Here is a 21,786-nt window from a genome sequence, read left to right on the forward strand (position 1 = left end):
TTGCAGGCCAGGTCCCTAGTCGGGGACATATGAGAGGCAACCACACACTGATGTTTCTCTCCCACTCTTTCTCCTTCCCATTCCCTCGCTATAAAAATAAATAAATAAGACTTCTGCCAAGATGGAGGCATAGGTGGAGACGCCCTGCTTCCTCACACAACCAAGTTTAGAGACAACTAAATACTAGCAACAGAAAACACAGCCAGAACACAGAAAATCAAACTTTTCGGAAGTCTGATAACAACAAATTCTTCAGCCTGACCGGTAAGAGGGGCGAAACCAGCAGCTGGCAGAGTGGGGTTGCACAGGAAAACTCAGTCAGACGGACTCAGGCACGCGGAATCCAGGCGCAGGGTTGGACCTGGTGGGCAACTCAGCAAGCGACTGCAGGTAAACAGCTAGGGAGCAGGGCTGCGGGTTGACTGTGGTTGCGCATTCATGCGTGGATAGACCAGCGAGAGAGTGGGCGATTGGACGGGAGCCAGCAGGCCCCTGTGGTGAGCGGCAGCGTAGGGCGCCGCCATTTCCTGCTCTGACCCCGCCTCCACATACAGCATCACAACCCAGGGACCTGGGAGTCCAAGGTGCCACTTCTCTCGTACTTAACAGGCTCGAACAGAACAAAAATGGCTCAAGAAGATCTCAAAGCCCCAGAGCCCATAAATCTAAGCAATGAAGAAATAGCAAAACTCTCAGATGCACAGTTTAAAACACTGGTCATCAGGATCCTCACAGAACTGGTTGATTATAGCCACAAATTAGAGAAACATATGAAGGTGAAACTAATTGAAATGAATGGAATTGCACAGGAAACCAATAGCAATGAAAAGGAAACTGGGACTCAGATCAATGGAGTGGACCAGAAGGAAGCAAATAATGGCCAAACAGAAAAGAGTGAAGAAGTAAGAATTCAAAAAAATGAGGAGAGTCTTAGGAACCTCCAGGACATCTTTAAACACTCCAACATCCGAATTATAGGGGTACCAGAAGGGGGAAAGGCACAGCCACCAGTGGAAAACTTATTTGAACAAATAATAAAGGAGAATTTCCCCAATCTGGCAAAGGAAATAGACTTCCAGGAAATCCAGGAAGCTCAGAGTGTCCCAAAGAAATTGGACCCAAGAAGAAACACACCAAGGCACATCATCATTACATTAGCCAAGATTAAAATGCAGGAGAGAATCCTAGAAGCAGCAAGAGCTAAGGGGACAGTCACCTACAAAGGAGTCCCCATCAGACTGTCAGCGGATTTCTCAAAAGAGACCTTACAGGCAAGAAGGGGCTGGAAAGAGGTATTCCAAGTCATGAAATCCAAAGACCTACAACCAAGATTGCTCTATCCAGCAAAACTTTCATTTAGAATGGAAGGACAGATAAAGTGCTTCTCAGATAAGATCAAATTCAAGGAGTTCATCATCACCAAGCCCTTATTATATGAAATGCTAAAGGGACTTATCTAAGAAAAAGAAGTTAAAAAAACATGAACAGTGAAAGGAGAGCAAACTCACAGTTATTAACAACCACACCGAAAACAAAAGCAAACTAAAAGGACAGCTAGATCAGGAGTGGAAACATAGAAATGAAGATCTCAAGGAGGGTTAGCAACAGGAGAGTGGGAGGAGGAGAAGGGGGGGTGAAGGTGCAGAAAATAAGTAGCATAGACAGTATATAGAAAATAGATGGGGGGGCAAGAATAGCATGGGAAATATAGAATCTAAAGGACTTGAGACACATGGACATAAACTAAAGGGGGGTAATTGTGGGGACGGGGGAGTAGGGTGGAGGGGAATGAAGGGGGGAATAGAAAAACTGTAATGGCATAATCAATAAAAATAAATTAATTAAGGAAAAAATAAATAAATAAATAATTTTTAAAAAAAGTCCAAAACTTATTCTCATACACATTTGAGAAGGTAATTATTTTAGAAGCTTAGTACAACCTAAGTTGGAAGGCATGGCTGAAAAGAACTGAAAGAAATTTCTGTTATGTTTACTCACAATGACTTTCCTTCTTTTGACATCTCAGTAGTGCTGTTGGTGTCTTCCTCACTAACTCATGGGCACCCAGACCATCTGCTCAAGAAAGGTTGTCCTATACCTAAAAGTCATATGATCATCTAGTATGGCCCTAGCCAACACTATGTGTGCCATTTCACTAGCGTCTGATTGTGAGGAAGACTTTCAGTAGACTAATCCTACTGGTGGGAAATACACCAGTCAAAAGAGGATAGCCCTGACAGGTGTAACTCAGTTGGTTGGAGTGTCATTCTATACACCAAAAGGTCAATTAATGGACAGAACACATGCCTATGTTACAGATTTGGTCCCCAGGTGAGAGTGCATGCAAGAGGCAACTGATTGATGTTTCTGTCCCTCTCTCTCTCCCTCTTTCTAAAATCAATAAGCAACTCCTTGGGTAGGCATAGATTTAAAATAAGAATGGAAAAAAATGTTGTTGTTGTTGTTTTTCCTTCTCTGGCCTTTTTTTTTTTCCTTTCTGGAAACCCTAATAATAAGACCTAGAACTTTTCTCTTTTTTTCCTTTAAATTATTTTATTGTTGTTCACCCACAGTTGTCCATATTTTCTCCCTACCCTTCCCCCACCACCTCCAACCCCCCCTTGGTTTTCTTCATCTGTCCCTTATAGCAGTTCCTGAAAACCCTTCTCCCCACTGTCCTCTCCCCACTCCCCTCTGGCTATTGTTTGTTTTTAATTTCAATGACTCTGGTTATTTTTGTTTGCTTTTTTCTTTTGTTCATTATGTTCCACTTAAAGGTGAGATCATATGGTATTTGTCCCTCACCACCTGGCTTATTTCACTTAGCATAATGCTTTCCAGTTCCATCCATGCTGTCACAAAGGGTAGAAGCTCCTTCATTCTGTCTGCTGTGTAGAACTCCATTGCATAAATGTAGCATAGTTTTTTGATCCATTCATTTAGTGATGGGCACTTAGGTTGCTTCCAGCACTTGGCTATTGTAAATTGTACTGCTATGAACATTGGGGTGCATAGGATCTTTTGGATTGGTGTTTCAGGGTTCTTAGGGTATAATCCCAGCAATGGAATTGCTGGGTCAAAAGGCAGTTCCATGTTTAGCTTTCTGAGGAAATTCCACAGTGGCTGCACCAGTCTGTATAGGAGACTGTTATGTGTGGCATGGGCCCAGCTCCCACTCAGAGATGCACAGGACCCATGCCCACGGATAGTTTCTCCCATGGGGAATCAGGCCTGCACTGTACCTAGACTGCCATGAGACTTGCTGTTGCTAAAACTCCCTCACCCTGAATTGAGGCAGTAAACATTTACTGCAAAGTAACTTCCTAAAATCCATGCTAAACCTCTTCAGTATAGAGTGTAACCAGTTCAACCACTTTTCCCTTTGCATTTGCAAATATCCTTCTGTGATGTGATTAGTGGCATCATCTTCTTTGTTTTCCGTAAAAAGTAACTACCTAGAGTGAACCCATGCACAGTAAATGAGGACCATCACCTAATGTGCTGAGAAAAGCAATAAAGGCCAGTCAAGGCAAGGGCTGAGGCTTTTTCTCCCCCTGAGAGAGAGAAGCCAAGCTGTTCCTTTCCCTCCACAGGACTCAGTACTCCATGTGAATTCCTCATATCTCATCCACAATGTGGTGGACCGCACAAGCTGGGGTCTGCATCAAGTCCGCATTCCCACAAACAGTACATTAGGGTTCCCTTTTCTTTGCATGCTCTCCAACACTTGTTTGTTGATTTGCTTGTGTTGGCCATTTTGACTGGTGTGAGGTGGTATCTCATTGTGGTTTTAATTTTCATCCTTCTGATGGCTAGTAATGTTGAACATCTTTTCATGTGTCTCTAAGCCCTCTGTACGTCCTCTTTTGAGAAGTGTCTGTTCAAGTATTTTGCCCATTTTTTAATTGGGTTTTTTGTCTTCATGGAGTGGAGACATGTGAGTTCTTTATACATTTTGGAGATCAAACCCTTGTCTGAGGTATCCTTGGCAAATATGTTTTCCCATACATTTGGCTACCTTTTCGTTTTAATGCTGTTTTCTTTACCTATGCAGAAGCTTTTAAATTTGGTGAGGTATCATTGTTTATTCTTTTCTTTATGTCCCTTGCTTTAGGTGACATATCCATGAAGATGTTGCTGCATGGAATGTCTGAGATTTTCCTGCCAATGTTTCCCTATAGAATGTTTATGATGTCATGACTTATATTTAAGTCTTTTATCCACCTTCAATTTATTTTTTGTATATGGTGTAAGTTGGTGATCATGTTTCATTTTTTTGCACCTAGCAGTCCAGCTCTCCAAACACAATTTGTTGAAGAGCCTACTTTTACTCCATTTTATGTTTCTTCCCCCTTTGTCAAATATTAACTGACTGTAGAAAGTTAGGTTTATTTTTGGGCTCTCTGTCCTGTTCCATTGCTCTATGTGCCTGTTTTTATGCCAGTACCAGGCTGTTTTGATTACAGTGGCCTTGTAATACAGTTTCATGTCAGGTATTGTAATCCTTCCTACTTTGTTCTTCTTTCTAAAAATTGCTGCAGCTACTTGGGGTCATTTATGTTTCCATATAAATTTTTGAAGCATTTGTTCTAGGTCTGTGAAATATGCCATGGGTACTTTAATAGGGATTGTATTAAATATATAAATTGCTTTCAGTAGTATGGACATTTTGGTGATGTTGATTCTTCCAATCCATGAGCATGGTACATGCTTCCATTTGTTTTGTGTCTTCCTTGATTTCTTTCTTCAGTGTTATTTACTTTTCTGAGTACAGGTCTTCTATCTCATTGGTTAGGTTTATTCCTAGGTAGTTTATTTTTATTGTTTCTATATCAAATGGGATTTTTTTCTGATATCTGTTTCTGATATTTCATTGTTAATGTAAAAAATGTCTTTGATTTCTGAGTATTGACTTTGTATCTGGCTGTTTTCCCAAAACTCATTTATTAGATTGGGTAGTTTTTTGGTTAATTTTTTGGATTTTCTATGTACACTATCATGTCATCTGCAAACAGTGACAGTTCTGTTCCCTTCTTTCCAATTTGAATGCCTTTTATTTCTATTTCTTATCTGATTGCTGTGGCTAGGACTTCCAGTATATGTTGAATAGTGATGATGAAAGTGGGCATCCCTTGGCTATCATAAACAAAGCAACAAACAACAAATGTTGGAGAGGTTGTGGGGAAAAGGGGTCCTTAGTTCACTATTGGTGGGATTGCAGACTGGTACAACCATTATGGAAAACAGTATGAAATTTTCTCAGAAAAAAAAATCAACCTGCCTTTTGACCCAGCAATTCCACTGCTAGGATTATACCCTAAGAATCCTAAAACATCAATATCAAAGAACCTATGCACCACAATGTTCATAGCAGCACAATTTACAATAGCCAAGAGTTGGAAGCAATCTAGGTGCCCATCAGTAGATGAATGGATCAAAAAATTGTGGTACATATACACAATAGAATTCTATGCTGCAGAGAGAAAGAAGGTGCTACTACCCTTTGCAACAACATGGATGGAACTAGAAAGCATTGTGCTGACTGAAATAGGCTCGGTGTTGAAAGACAAATACCATATGATCTCACCTTTAACAGTAAGCTAAACAACAAAACAAGCAAGCAAGCAGAATAAAAATAAAGACACTAAAATAGAGAACAAGGGGACAGTGACCAGAGGGGAGAGGGAAGGGAATTTAAGGGGGAAAAAGGGGAGGAATTTGGAGGAACAAATAGGAAGGACACAGGGACGAGAACTAAGGGGGGTGGAAATGGGAGGGAGGTTGGGAGCATGGGGCAGGGGAGGGTTGGGATGGGAGAAATAGACAAAAAACTATACTTGAAATAAAACTAAATAAAATTTTAAAAAATTTAAAAAAAGAAATTGGAAGAGTATATAAGGAGAGAAAAAAGGATATGGGACTTTTTGTCATTTCATAAATGGCAAAATCCTAAGCAATATCAATATATAAGTGACAGATGGAGACAGATGAGATTATCAGACAATAATGAAAAATGAAAGCCAGGTTGCAGTGGGTTGAGAATGAATTAGAAGTTAGAATGTGCAGAGAGCAAGATCATTGTTCAGAGCTTTGCAGAAAATGTGGAAGCAGCCACAATTAGTGAGCAGGACTTGCTAAGAGAGGACATGAAGTGGAGAAGAATCATTCAGTGAGTGAAGAGCATGTCAGAAAAGCCAATTGAGGAAAGTTTTAGGAAGGACTTTCAAGAATATCAAATGTTGCAGGCTTATGAGCATACTAGGATTGGGAAAAGTGATGAGGGCTGAAACCAGGTTTCAAAGGAGGAAGTAGATGCTGAAGAAATGGTATAGTGAGTATCAATTACTTTTAAGAAATGTGGTAGAAAATTGGTTAAAAGGATGGGGGAAGAAAAGGAGCCTAGAAGAGTAAAGCAATGATAAAGAAGAGGTGAGTGGAGAGGGGAGCAAGAAGGGTTACCAATTGAGATATCTGTGACATCAAGTGAGATATTTGTCAGGATATCTTGTGAATTTGTGAAGGTAGATAAGAAGGATACAATGAAAGGGAAATCCTGAAGACATTCAAGCGAGTTGGAAGTAGTGTGGGAGACAAATACCTCAAGAGTTGAGATATTAAATAATAAGTGAATTATCCTATACGCAACACATGCATGTTGATTATGTATCAGATAGTCAAACATGGAAATGTTGGTTTTAACAAGAAAGGTAAACTGAAACTGTTTTATACCTTGAACAAGGACTGCTGCCCACTGGGAAAAGAATACACTTGAGTAGGATTGAAGGAATTATGCAACACTAGACACCTGGATAATCCAACTTCTAGTAATCAAGAAAGTGATACCCTCTCCCTCCTTTTCTAGTTTTCCCTGTAGACATATGGGAATGTCATCTTTTGCTTTATTGGTCATTGTTACCTGAGTGCAGGTCTATTCAAATCCATATTGGCACCTCTGGAACACACCAGGTCTTGAAGATATCGACAGAGCTCAGGATATCTATGGACGAGTTTGCAATCTCAGCTGAATGCTTACTGCCACTCCTTTTTGGGAGTCCTGAGGCCACGCATTTAAACATCTCCAGTGGTCTCTACCTGGGAAATGGGGGGGGGGATAAAATTAGCAAGCAACTAACTTCTGGTGTGTTTGTATGTTTGCGTGTATATTTCACAGTGTTTAATGGGTGTAATGAGAGTCAGGTGTTCTTTTTGTAAAGTAAGGAAGACAAGGAGGTTGTTAGTGGTTCACAGGCCTGGCTGCACATTAGAATCACTTAGGGAATTTTATTTTAAAAACTACTGATGTCTAGGTCCCACAGCCATAAATTCTGAAATAAGTGCAGCTACTTTGCAAACTCCTGGTTGGCCCTAGAAAACTACCAGGTTCCAAATAATTCCTGGGGAAGGGAAAAAGAGAGATTTCTGAGACTGTCTGTGAGTGCCATGGGGAAGCTTCATAGGAAAAAGTGCAGATGGTGCTCCCCCATCAAGCATATTTCTCTAGATGATTTCAAGTAAATGAGCTAAAGCCACCTTAAATAAAGTACAGGAAAAGGGAAAGAAAGAAGATTGAAGAGTTCATTCCTTCTGCTTTGCCTTGCTAATATGATAAAGTTAGTTTTACAGTCCCATTGGCTGTGAGAAAGAATCTTCTCACACCAGCATCTTCTACCACCAGCTACCATCTCCTCTCCTAGTGCTACCACATAAGGGGCAGCAGTACTAAGCCTCAACTGCTTTGCAGGGGGCAGTTAGAGCTGGACACCTGAAAATAAATCTGTGCTCTTTGTCTTCCCCACAGAAGTGTCCTCACTCTTTTAGGTGACTTAGACAAGTAATTTGGAACCTTTCAAATAAATCTAAAAGATCAGTAAGTTGAAAGGACTTACTATGAAATCTGCCAGTCAGACTCTTCTAGTACAAGTTTGGATCCAAAAATCTGTTCTCCTAGAGAACAGTACTCATTAATTCAATGCTTAAGAGTGTGAAACTATGAAGACATGCTGTCTTGGTTAGAATCACAAATATATCATTTATAAGCTAGGTGGCTTTGGGCAAGTCACTTAACCTCTCTATGCTTTAGTCTCCTTATCTGTAAAATAGGGATAATGACAGTACCTACCTCATAGGATTTTCTAAGGACTAAAAACTTAATACATGTCAAAGTATTTAAAACTCACCTGGTAGATGATAAGTGCAAGCTATCTCATCATCATCATCATCTGTAGGAGATCATTCTGCGTGGTGTGGACCCAGCTCCCACTCAGAGATGCACAGGACCCATGCCCACGGATAGGTTCTCCCGTGGGGAATTGGGCCTGCATTGTACCTAGGCTGCTATGAGACTCGCTTTTGCTAAAACTCCCTCACCCTAAATTGAGACAGAAGTGCTTACTGTATCTTCCTAAAATCCATGCTAAAACTCCCCAATATGGAGTGGAACCTGTTCAACCACTTTTTCTTTTTCATTTGCAAATATTCTTCTTCAGTGATGTGATTAGGGGCATCATCTCCTTTGTTTTCTGTAAAAGGTAACCACCTAAAGTGAACTTGTACATAGTAAATGAGGACCATCATGTAATGTGCCAAGAAAAAGGAAATAAAGGCCTGTCATGGTGGAGGCTGCAGCTTTTTCTCCCCTTGAGAGAAAAGCCATGCTCTCCCTTTTCCTCCATCGGGGTCCAGCCTTGGCAGGGTTCAGAGTCCCCCGAAGGATGGATGTCGCAGGTGACAAATGAAGAGTCAGACACCCGATTGGATGCCGGAGAACAGCCAGCCTCTGTGGGTCTGACCGAACTCTCAGAGTTTGATTTAGGATTTATTTTTATAGAGATTGTTATATAACATTAAAGGAACAGGTGCATGGCATGATCAGTTAAGCAGAAAAAACCAATACAGAGGTAAACAGGAAAAGTAACCAGGAATTTCCATAGTTTCAGTTGTGTTAAACAAAGGTTGTTTCGACCAGAAGAGCCATTAATCAGACAATTTGAAATAGCTGGATGTACAGAGTTTAAATGTCTTATTGTTTATTAAAGTTCTTAGAATTTGGCATAGGGCAAAAGGGTGTGCTAGAATGAGCAGAGGTTATAGGAAGTTTATTATAAGGGTTTTGTGATGTCTAACTTAGCTATCTATCTTTCTGTCTAAAATGTTTCTTTATGTAATATGAACTTGACTCCTTGGTAATTGTTTCTACATGCTTAGTTTGTAGTAGCTAACCAGCTTCTCCCATTTCTTTGCCTGTCTACTTTCAAGTAATACATATTCCTGTCCAAGGTAGAGGAGGGGCTGTTACTCCATCAACTTTTAGATATTCAGGGGCTACTTCATTAGTGGGGCTTTGTTCTCTGGCCAAGAAATTATTCTATATAACTTCATTGGAATTATGCAGATCATTGGACCTGAAATGCAGGTATCTAAAAATCCCACCTATTAATCACAAAGACAAACATGCAAGGGAAAGATAGACAGGAAATCCAGCTACAGTTGCCTCTGCTCTACAGATGCATCTCATCTGCCCCGACTTTGTCAAGGGACAGCTGTTGGTAGGCTCCCAACATTCCTCCGCAGGACTCAGTAGTCCATGTGAATTTCTTGTGCCTCATCCACAATGTGGCAGACCTCATGGGCCGAGGTCTGCATCAGCTGGTGCCCACGAACAGGGACCCGGAGCTTACAAGCCATTGTTTTGGGCAACACACCAACTTGGTTGGAGTACACGTTCATCAGCCCAGGTGAGGGCCGACGACACTGAGTACTTTTCGAGAAGATCATAGGCTGTGTTGGATTTCAGAGGAAAAGGATTTTCTTCCTAGGATTTTCTTCCTAGGTTGCCCTCTCTTGCGACTGATTTGCAACTGTACCTTCTTTAGTAAGCAGGAGCCTTGCTTTCTTTCCCAAGCATTTGCCACAATCTTGCAGGCATGGGTCGAGCAGTTAAGAGCCACAAGGCCACTCACCACAACACTGTAAAAACACTCACAAGCTGATCCCTGTGGCACAATCCCAACTAGGTCTAGGCTTGGGAGAAAGAGCAAAGATTTTCCCTTTAATCAGCTTTAAAAACATCAACTAGTTACAGGACAATTTACAAGCATCTCACCAAATTCTTTCTTTTAAGCCACTTCTTGCGGTCCCTTCAGTTTTGCCTTTTCCTTCCATCTGCCTGCATAAGGATTTAAAGATGCAGGTGGAGAAAAGGCAAAATTGAGACAGGTTTTGTAATTGCTGTGCTTGTGGCAGGAGGAATTTCAGAAAAAGGTTCTTTTATATGTTAAAAAATTTCTTCGAAGATTTCTGCGAATCCTCAACCATGGGGAACAGGCTCTCTGGGAAACAGGAGCAATGTTTTAAGCTAGTTCAGCAGTTTTGGGGATGTTGAATGCCTCCCTGATAAGGGATCTTTTAGATTTATTTAGGAAAAAGTTGAACAGAAGTTGGTTGAAATAGCACAAGGTGGTGTGAGATAAGATTCTAGGTCAGTGTCTCACTCCCTCCTTTAGAGGATTTAATTTGAAAATATTGGTTTGCTTAGATTTTGTTTTGAAAGGAATGGCTCAGTCTCTTAGCAGTCTAGGTACAATGCATGCCTGATTCCCCATGGCAGAACCTATCCATGGGCGTGGGTCTTGTGCATCTCCGAGTGGGCGCTGGGCCCATGCCATGCAGAATGATCTCCTACAATCATCATCATCATCATCATCATCATCATCATCATCATCACTAAACTGATAAGTCTTGAAAAAAGCATTAGGACTGTGGCTATGACTCAGCTCCAGAGAAAGTTTAATAATCAGCAATAGGTCCCTCATCATGATTTTCTATACAGCCAATAACAATGACCCTATTTACTTATGGAACTTTGTACCTTAGCATGCTTCCTATAAGGGCCTCCTTTACCTGGTACACTTTGAGAAAAGGATCACTGCCCTCAAATAAGCATACCTGCCTACACAGAGGAAGGCAATGGGTACTGTGAAAATGCTATATGATAGAAAAAATTCACTGGCTGGCCATTATGAGAGAATGGTGGTTGACCCTTCACCATTGACTCATTCACATGGGAGTTCCAATGATATAGATGAGAAGATTAGAAGGTCAGGGAGTATGGGCACTGCCTGGCCTTGTTGTAAGACTGCTGTGGTAAACTGTGGGTTGTATAAACAAGCATAAGGACAGAGAAAGGGAAGAAAATGTATAGAAAAGGGCCTGGTTGAGATGAAGTGGTATCAGAATTGAAACCGAAAACAAATCACCCAGCTCATAATTCTGCAGTAGCCTTCTCCCTTCCATTTCAGGTTATCAAGTGCCAGGAGGAATGATTCTAATTTTACAGGTAAAACAAAAATGAAAACACAGGTTTGATGACTCACTATTGGTTCAATATTTAACTGTATTTAGTTTATTTTTAATAAACAGGTATAAAAAATTAGATTCCATTTTTGCATTTACATAGCCCTGCTTTGTCTTGAAAACAGCCTAACTTCATACTGTAGCTATAATGTACCAAAATACCTAATGGTCTCATCTCTGAGACCCCCAAACAGTTGTCTGAATAGTGTCAGGTAGATTAATTAAACTAGTAGCTGTGTTACTGCCCATGCTGAATCATTTTTTTTTATTTTAGTTTCAATTGAATTAGCTTTTGGCAATTTGTTTTTCTCTTCAGGCTGCTTGAATTCAACAAGGTGAGACTGGTGGTCTGATTCTATGGGGTTTTCCTCCTTCATAGTCTCCATGAGTACTTTTTGATTAGTTTGTAGTTCTTGATGACTGAGAGGTATGATGTGTATTTATGATACCTACTTTGATGGCTTGGTCTAGCCCTGAGGATCTCTACCTGATCTGAAAGGGCCTTGTATAATCTGAGATAAACACACTGATCTGTGTGTGATTCAAGAGTTGGAACATTTCAGATGACTGTGAAGGATTCAATGAAAGGAGCTACTCATTTTCCAGGTCTGCCTTGGTTCCTGGGACAGAAAAGTTGTCTAAAGTTTGAGATGCCTCGGGAATCTTTCTCCATTAATAAGACAAGTATCCATGTTGTAGAAAATGTGGAAATGTCGCTTCATAGTTATACAAGTTTTAGCAAGTTTCTGCCTAAGACAAGATAACACATAAAATCAAAACTAAGGAAGCATTACACCAAAATAAGTGAAAGTAGTTATCTGTTCTCTACTCATCTTTGCAAACTTTGATAGGAAAAGTAGAAATTAACAATTTGGAGGAGTGGAGAAAGGTAGGAAGAGAGGATTGCAACCTCACAATTAAGCACTTCCCAGACCTCAGAACAATAGGTGGTGTTTATATTGGGCTGTTTGTCTTCTTACACTGGAGTTGTGTAAGTTCTTTATATATTTTGGAGATTAAACTCTTGTCTGAGGTATCATTGGCAAATACATTTTCCCACACAATTGGTTCTCTTTTTATTTTAATACTGTCTCCTTTAGCCATGCAGAAGCTTTTTATTTTGATGAGATCCCATTTGTTTATTCTTTCTTCTATGTCCCTTACTCTAGGGAACATATCAGTAAAAATGTTGCTGCATGATATATCTGAGATTTTCCTGCCTATGTTCTCCACTAGGACTTTAATGGCATCACAGTTTATATTCAGATCTTTTATCCAACTTGAATTAATTTTTGTGTATGCTGTAAATTGGTTCTCAAGTTCCATTTTTTTGCACATAGTTGTCCACTTCTCCCAACACCACTTGTTCAACAGGCTGTTTAGTCCATGTTATGTTGTTGACCCTTTGTCAACAATTAATTGACCGTAGAGACTTGGGTTTATTTCTGGACTCTCTGTCCTGTTCCATGGGTACATTTGTTTATTCTTTTAAAACAGGCAGAACATCTGCCTGTTTCTATGCCAGTACCAGGAGGTTTTGATTACAGTGGCTTTATAATACAGTTTGATATCAGGTATTGTAATCCATCCCACTTGGCTCTTTCTCAAAAGTACAGCAGCTATTTGGATCATTTATACTTCCATATAAATTTTCGAAGTGTTTATTTTATGTCTGTGAAATATGCCATTGGTACTTTAATAGGGATTGCATTGAATCTGTAAATTGCTTTGGGTAGTATGGACATTTTCATGATGTTAATTCTTCCAATCCATGAACACGGTATACGTTTCCAATTGTTTGTGTCTTCCTTGATTTCTTTCTTCAGTGTTGTGCAGTTTTCTGCATACAAGCCTTTTACCCCCTTGGTTAGGTTTATTCCTAGGTATTTTGTTTTTCTTTTTGATATATCAAATGGCACATTTTTTCTTCATTTCTGCTTCTGCTGTTTCATTGTTGGTATATGAAAATGCCTTTGATTTCGGGATATTGACTCTGTATCCTGCTGTTTTGCCAAATTCATTTATTAGGTTGAGCAGTTTTTGGGTAGAGTCTATAGGATTTTCTATGTATACTATCATGTCATCTGCAAACAGTGACAGTTTTGTCTCCTCCTTTCCGATTTGGATGCTTTTTTTTTTTCTTTTCTTGTCTGATTGCTGTGGCTAAAACATACAATACTATATTGAATAGAAGTGGTGAAAGTGGACAAGCTTGTCTTGTTCCTGATCTTAATGGAAAAGATTTTAGTTTTTGCCCATTGAGTATGATGTTGGCTTTAGGTCTCTCATAAATGGCCTTTATTATATTGAGGAATGCTCTCTCTATTCCCACTTTGCTGAGTGTTTTTATCATAAATGGGTATTGTACCTTATCAAAAGCTTTTTCTTCATCTATTGATATGATCATGTGGTTTTTGTCTTTGCTTTTGTTTATGTGATGTATTACATTTACTGATTTGTGAATACTGAATCATCCTTGCATCCCTCGGATGAATCCCACTTGGTCGTGGTGTATGATCTTTTTAATGTATTGCTGAATGTGGTTTGCCAATATTTTGTTGAGGATTTTAGCGTCTATGATCATCAGAGATATTGGCCTGAAGTTCTCTTTCTTTGTTGTGTCTTTATCTGGCTTGGAAATTAGGATGATGCTGGCTTCATAAAAACATTTTGGGAGTCTTCCATCATTTTGGATATTTTGGAATAGTCTGTGAAGAATAGGGGTTAGCTCTTCCTTAAATGCTTTGTGGAATTCTCCTATGAAACCATCTGGTCTCATCTGAAGATTATATTTTTCTAGAAATCTGTCCATTTCATCTAAGTTTTCACATTCCTTGGCATACAGTTCTTCACAGTAATTTCTTACAATTCCTTCTGTTTCTGTGGTGTCAGCTGTAATCTCTTCTCTTTCAGTTCTGATTGTGTTTATTTGGGTCTTCTCTCTTCTTTTCTTGATCAGCCTGCTTAAAGGCATGTCTATTTTCTTTATTTTTTAAAAAAAACAGCTTCTGGATTAATTGATCCTTAGAATTGTACTTTTCATCTCTATGTCATTTAATGCTGCTCTGATCTTGGTTATTTTGTTCCTTCTCCTTGCTCTGGGCTGTCCTTGTTGTTGCTCCTCAATTTCTTGAAGGTGTAGGGTTAGGCCGTTTGTTTGAAATGTTTCTTTTTTAGGTAGTCCTGTATTGCTATGAACTTCCCCCTCTCAGGACTGCCTTCACTGTGTCCCACAAGTTTTGGATTGTTGTGAGTTCATTTTCATTTGTTTCCAGAAACTTGTTGATTTCTTCCTTAATCTCATTCTTGACTTATTTATTGTTTAATAGCATGCTATTTAGTCTCCATGAGTTTGACTGTTTTGGGTTTTTTTTCTAGGGGTTGGTTTCTAGATTTAGTCCCTTGTGATTCAAAAAAATTCTTTGTATGATTTCAATAATCTTGAGTTTGTTGAGGCTTGTTTTGTGTACTATCACACAGTCTACTTTTGAAAATGTTCCATGTGCAATTGAAAAGAATCTGTATTTAGCTTCTTTGGGACGGAGGGCTCTATATATAAAAGTTAAGTACATTTCATCTAGAGATTTGTTAAATGCAACAATATCTTTGTTGATATTCTGTTTGGAAGATCTGTTTATTTTTTACAGTAGGGTGTTAAAATCTTATATTATAATGGAGTTGCTGTCAATATCTTTCCTGAAGTCCTCTCAGATTTTCTTTATTTATTTGTGTGCTCCTACTTTGGATATATATATATATATATATATATATATATATATATATATAATGTTTATGTCTTCTTGGTGGATTCTTCCATTGAGTATCATGAAGTGACCTTCTGGGACTCCCTTTATGGCCCTTTTTTTGAAGTCTAATTTGTCCGATATGACTATTGCTACCTCAGCTTTTTTTCCTGTTTATTTGCTTGGAATATTTTTTTCCAGCCCTTCACTTTCAGTCTGTGTAGGTCTTTTGTCCTGAGGTGGATCTCTTGTAGGCAGCATATATGTGGGTCATTCTTTCTTATCCATTCATCTATTCTATGTATTTTGATTGGAGCATTTAATTTATTTATGTTTAAAGTTATTATCGATAGGTACTTATTCATTGCCATTTTCACACCTGTGTTCCCCCCCTCTCTCTTTTCCTTCCTTTTCTTGAAGCAGGCCATTTAGAAATTCTTGCAGAGTTGGTTTGGTGGAGGTATATTCTTTTAGACTTCTTTTGTCTGGGAAGGTCCTTTTTTGGCCTTCTTTCTTGATTGAGAGCCTTTCTGGGTAAAGTAGCCTTGGTTGCAGGCCTCTGGTTCTCATTACTTGGAGTATTTCTTGCCATTCTCTTCTGTGTTGGAGAGTTTCCATTGAGAAGTCTGCTGCTAATCTTATTGGGGCTCACTTGTATGTTACTTCCTTTTTCTTCCTTGCTGTCTTTAAGATTCTCTCTTTGTCTTGAAATCTTGCCATTTTAATTATGATTTGTCTTGAGGTGGGCCTCTTTGGGTTCCTCTTGATTAGGATTCTCTTTGTTCCCTGGATTTGTGTGACTTTTTCTCTCATCAAATTAGGGAAGTTTTCCATTCTTACATTTTCAGACAAGTTTTCTATCTCTTGCTCTTCTTCTTTTCCTTTTGGTATCTCTATTATTCGGATATTATTATGTTTCATATTGTCTTATATTTCTCTTAATCTGTCCTCATTCTTTCTGAGCCTCTTTTCCTCTTCTTGCTCTTTCTGGGTGTTTTTTTCTACCTTGTCCTCCAGCTCGCTGATCTGATCTTCTGTTTCATTTATCCTGCTTCTGATTCCTTCTACTGTGCTCTTCAGTTCAGATATTACTTTCTTCATTTTGTCTTGCTTCTTGTTGAGAGTTTCTATTTCCTTTTTAATGTTGAAATACTTTTCAGTGAGTTCATTGTAGTTTCTCTCTAGTTTCTGGTAATTCATTGAGCTCTTTGAACTTCCTGATAACCAGTGCTTTGAACTCAACATCTGATAGTTGTCTTGCCTCTATTTCATTTAGCGTTCTTCCTGAGGCTTCTTCCTTTCCCTTCATTCAGGTTTGTTTCTTTGTCTTCCCATTGTGTGTACAGTTCGTCTTGTTAGCTTCAGCTTTTTAAATTGATTTGCTCTGGCTCCCTGGGTTTATGGTGTTAAGTTCTGTGGTTGAATACCTGTGAGATCCAGTGGTGCAGTCTCCTTGGGGTATCCTTGAGTTCACAGCTTCTACCTATTTTTTTTTGTGTGATCACTTAAAGAGATAAGGCAAAATGCTTTAAGACAGGAAGAGAGTATTCTATGATATTTACAGTAGCAGCTGGTAGAGAAGAGATAGGAGATCCTTTCACTATGTATAATGTTAACCGTGATATTCCACCTAAGTAGCCACTTTTTAGAGAGGATGGAAAGAAGACTCTTGTTTGGGAGGGATGGATTGTGAGTTCGATCTAGAAAGCAGTGAGGCTCTGGGAAGTCATATTCTGAAGTAAGGTAAGAGTAAAGGATAGTAAATATGTGTAGTGTGTGAGAGAATAGAGTGAACCACTACCTTATTAGATTTCATGAAACCGTGAAGTGGGTTAAGATCTGGGCGGGGTGTTGTGCAATATTTACAATTGTATGGAATAGGTATTATTTACAATAATATTAGAGCAACAAACATATGACAGAATCTATGAGATCTAGATCAAAAGAATAGGGAGTATAGGCCCTTCAGTACTGTGCTAATGGAACACAAGTGAAGTGAAGGACAGTAAATTAGAAATATACTATGAATGAGGTAAAAGGGGAAACTTGTCAAATGATACAGTATACCAGGCAAGCAAAGAACACTATAGAGAGAGAAGCAGAATACAAACATACTTTTAAAAATAAAAGATGTAAGAATAATGAAAAATAATATTAGAAATATGCAATAAGTGTACAGGTTCTCTGTAATATCAAAGTGAAATTTATCTCACTGTCTCAGAAGTTAGGATGACCTCTCTTTGGGTCCAACTCTGGTCTTTTCACAGTTCTGGGGGTTTTTGTCTCACTTGTGAGTGTTTAAAAAGAAAAAAAAGGAAAAATCAGAAGGAAAAAAGAAGAGAGAATTGGAAAGGAAGAAGGAATAAAAATAGAAAGAAGGACAGAGAAGCAAAAGGAATTGAGATATATAAAAATAATAAGAATTAAAAAACAAAAAATTACTTTAAAAACATAAAAAAAAAACAAAAAACAAAAAAACTCTTGCTGGTTTCAAACTGGCCAAACCAGTTTTTCTAGTGTTGCTGGCTGCAGCAGGCTGAGGTGCCACTTTTCTCCCTTCCTGTTCAGTACTCAGTCATCCTCACTTGTCCTCTCCCCAGGGCTAGCCTGGAAACTCTCCACAGGGATTTTGGGTGTGTGATCTGGGATTTCCGAAGCATGTGCTCACCCCAGGCTTATAGGTGTGAGCTCTGGGTCTCCTGCCCAGTGTACCAACTTCCTGGGTTTAGGGTTGTGAGCTCCCTGTCTCCTGTGGTGCACATGAACTCTCCAGGTTTACCAGTGTGGGCTCTGGGTGTTCCACAAAGCACACCCTTCCCAGGTTTCGGGCTCAGGAGCATGGCTCGGGAGAAGAGTTCGTGCACTCTTCCCAGGGTTATGCGTGGGTGCTCACAGCACGTGTGTGTTTGCCACTTAGTCCTTATTCCCCTCTCTGTGACTTCAAGCAACCAGGTTTCTCCCGGTCCTGCTCAAACCTTGTTTGGTTAGGGAGGGAGCCTTTGACCCAGCTCTCTCCCAAGAGCCCAGTGGCAGACCCATGGAGCACTGGGCTTGGGACTGCAGCCTCCCTGGTCCTGAGCTGATCCCTGGGCACTTATCGTCCTGAAGCAGTCTCCTTACTGTCTGCTTTTTCAATGTCCCTTATAATTTTTGGTACTTATCTTCATATATGCTGTGGTGCTGTTGGATATTTGCTCTGTTCTTCCATAGATCGGCTAGGATCTTCTCCTGTGTGTAGGGAGAAATGGAATCTGCTCCCTCCTACCATGCCACCATCTTCCCATCCTCTCACAGTGTATTGTTATTTTACTGTCTTTCACTTCACTTGTGTTCCATTAGCACACTACTCTAGGTCCTATACTTCCTAATCTTCTTATCCAAATCACATATATTCTGTCATAAGATTGTTGCTCCATTGTTATTGTAAATAATAGCTATTCTATACAATTGTAAATACTACACAGCACCCCTCCCAGACCTTACCAACTTCATGGTTTCCTGAACTCTATTACTCTTTGGGTTAACTCTATTCTCTCACACACTACACCTATTTTCTATCATTTACTCACCTTACCTCATAATCTGACCTCCCAAAAGCTTCCTGCTTTCTAGATCCAACTGACAATCCTTCCTCCCCCCAACAAGAGCCCTGTCTTCTTTCCACCCTTTTAAAAAATGGTTAGTTGGGTGAAATATCATGTTTAACACTAACATAGACAAGGATCTTCTATCTCTTCTCTACTGGCTCATACTGTAAATATCATAGAATACACTCTCACTATTTTAAGCTCTTTTGCCTTCCCCCTCCAAATGATCACAAAAAAAGTGCAGGTGGAAATGGTGAACAACAAGATACATGCTGGAAGAGGAAACACACCAACAAAGGAACCACCAACAGATAACAACAGAAGAAGGTGAAGGAGGGAGTGGAAGCCACACTAATTCAACCCAGGACTTATCTAGAAATATAACTAAATAGTGGAGAAACTACCCAGTGCAAACAACCAAAAAAGAGCAAAAGAGAATCCTCAAAACCTTGTACACACAGAAGAACTAGCTTTAACACAACCTGCCCTCACCAGCAAAACAAATTACAAGAGGTGGTGAACAGAGTGACCATCAGTTAACCAAATGGTGGGAAGGACCCACAAAAGAAAGACCCCAAAATGATCAAAATCCAAAGATAAACACAAAGCCAATATAAAGAACATTCCAAGACCAGTGAGCTTGGAAGCTCAAGGAGACCACACCACAAAATCTCACAAGTATTCTACCATAGAAGTTCACACCATAAATCCAGGGAGCCAGAACAAATCAATTTAAGAAGCTGAAGCTAAGAAGAAGAGTCTCACAAACAATTGCAAGACAAAGAACCAATCCCCAAATAAAAGGAAAGCAGGAAGCCTCAGAAAGAATGCTAGATGAAATAGAGACAACTCAGCTATCAGATATTGAATTCAAAGCACTGGTTATCAGAAAGTTTAAAGAGCTAATAGTGAATTACCAGAAACTACAGGGGAACTACAATAAACTCACTGCAAACTATTTTAACATGAAAAAGGAAATAGAACTATCAGCAAGGGCCAAGAGGAAATGAAGAATACAATTTCTGAACTGAAGAACACATTGGAAGAAATCAAAAGCAGGCTAGATGAAGCAGAGAATTGGATCAACCACCTGCAAGGCAAGGTAGAAAAAACACCGAGAAAGAGCAAGAAAAGCAAAAGAGGCTCAGAAAGAATGAAGAAGATTAAGGAAAATACAAGACAATATGAAATGTAATAATAATCGTATAATAGGTATACCAGAAGGAGAAGAAGAGCAAGGGATAGAAAACCTATTTGAAAAAGGAATGATGGAAAACTGCTTTAATTGGATGAGAGAAAAAGTCATCCAAATCAAGGAAATGCAAAGAGTCCCAATCAAGAGGAACCAAAGAGGCCCACTTCAAGAAATATCATAATTAAAATGGCAAAATTCCAAGACAGAGAAAAGAATCTTAAAGGTAGCAAAGCAAAAACAGGAAGTAATATACATGGAAGTCCCAATAAGACTAGCAGCTGACTTCTCAATGGAAATGCTCCAAGCCAGAAGGGAATGAAAAGAAATATTTGAAGTAATGAAAACAAGAGGTTTGCAATGAAGACTACTTGACCCAGCAAGGCTCTCATTTAAAATGGAATGCCAAATAAGCAGTAGTCTGGACAAAGGAAGCCTCAAAAAATTTACCTCCTCCAAACCAGCTCTGCAGGTGATGCTAAAGGTTTGCTTTAAGAACAGGAAGAAAAATGGTGAAAGAGGGAGGAACACAGGTATGAAAAATAGCAATGAATAAGCACCTGTCAATAATAATCTTAAACATAAGTGGATAAAAGTCCCAATTAAAAATACAGAACAGCGGACTTGATAAGAAAACATGAACCACACACACACTGCCTGCTGGAGACCAACCTCAGAACAAAATACCAACACAGACTGAAAGTGAAGGGCTGGAAACAAATTTTCCAAGCAAATGAACAGGAAAAAAAGTGGGGGTATCAATACTCATATCAGACAAAATAGACTTCCAAAAAGGGACCTTAGAAAGGGTCCCAGAAGGTCACTTCATAATACTCAAGAAAAGAATCCATTAAGAACACATAAACATAGTAAATATATATGCACCCAACACTGCAGCACCCAAATACATAAAGAAAATCTTGGAGGACTTCAAGAAAGATATTGATAGCAACACAATTATAGTAGGAGATTTTAACACCCCACTGTAAAAAAACGGACAGATCTTCCAAACAAAATATCAACAAAGATATTGTAGCATTGAACAATGCCCTAGATGAAATGGACTTAACTGATATATACAGAGCCCTTCATCCCATAGAAGCAAAATATACACTCTTTTCAAATGCACATGAAACATTTTAAAAAATAAACCATATGATTGGACACAAAACAAGCCTCAACAAATTCAAGATTATTGAGATCATATCAAGCATTTTCTCTGACCACAGGGGACTGACACTAAAAACCTCAAGGAAACCTCAAGGAAAAATACCCAAAACATGCAAAATCATGGACATTGAATAGCATACTAATAAACAGTGAATGGGTCAAGAATGCGATCAAGGAAGAAATCAAAAAGTTTCTAGAAACAAATTAAAATGAACTCACAATAATCCAAAACTTATGGGACACAGTGAAGGCAGTCCTGAGAGGGAGGATCAGTGATACAGGCATACCTAAAAAAGATAGAAACCTCAAATAAACCACCTAACTCTACACCTAACAAGAACTTCAGGAACTACAACAAAGATAGCCCAGAGCAAGTAGAAGGAAGAAAATAACCAAGATCAGAGCAGAATTAAATGACATAGAGACTAAAAGAACAATTCTAAGAATCAATGAATCCAGTAGCTGGTTCTTCAAAAAGGTAAACAAAATCGACAACCCTTTAATCAGGCTCATCAAGAAAAAAAGAGAGTAGACCCAAATAAACACAATCAGAAATGAAAGAAGAGAGGATACAACTGACACCACAGAAATTTCTTACAAAAGATTATAAGAAATTACTACAAAGAACTATACGCCAAGAAATGTGAAAACCTAGATAAAATGGACAAATTTCTAGAAAAATATAATCTACCAAATCTCAGTAAAGAAGAAGCAGAAAGTCTGAACATACCAATAACACCTG

At 39.1% G+C, this 21,786-nt stretch overlaps 1 protein-coding gene across 1 annotated transcript in view; it reads right to left on the bottom strand.

The window, feature by feature from the left end:
- GUCY2F (guanylate cyclase 2F, retinal) overlaps window positions 1-21,786 on the bottom strand; it is a 166,637-nt gene that overhangs the window by 69,017 nt on the left and 75,834 nt on the right. Inside the window, 4 exon segments of the mRNA XM_053657476.1 lie at window positions 6,917-7,064; window positions 7,066-7,092; window positions 9,719-9,777; window positions 10,682-10,820. Of these exon segments, the coding sequence (XP_053513451.1) occupies window positions 6,917-7,064; window positions 7,066-7,092; window positions 9,719-9,777; window positions 10,682-10,820 (373 nt within the window).

This window comes from Artibeus jamaicensis, unplaced genomic scaffold (assembly GCF_021234435.1).
Source record: "Artibeus jamaicensis isolate MK-2021 breed Jamaican fruit bat unplaced genomic scaffold, CSHL_Jam_final scaffold_461, whole genome shotgun sequence".
Taxonomy (NCBI): Eukaryota; Metazoa; Chordata; class Mammalia; order Chiroptera; family Phyllostomidae; genus Artibeus; species Artibeus jamaicensis.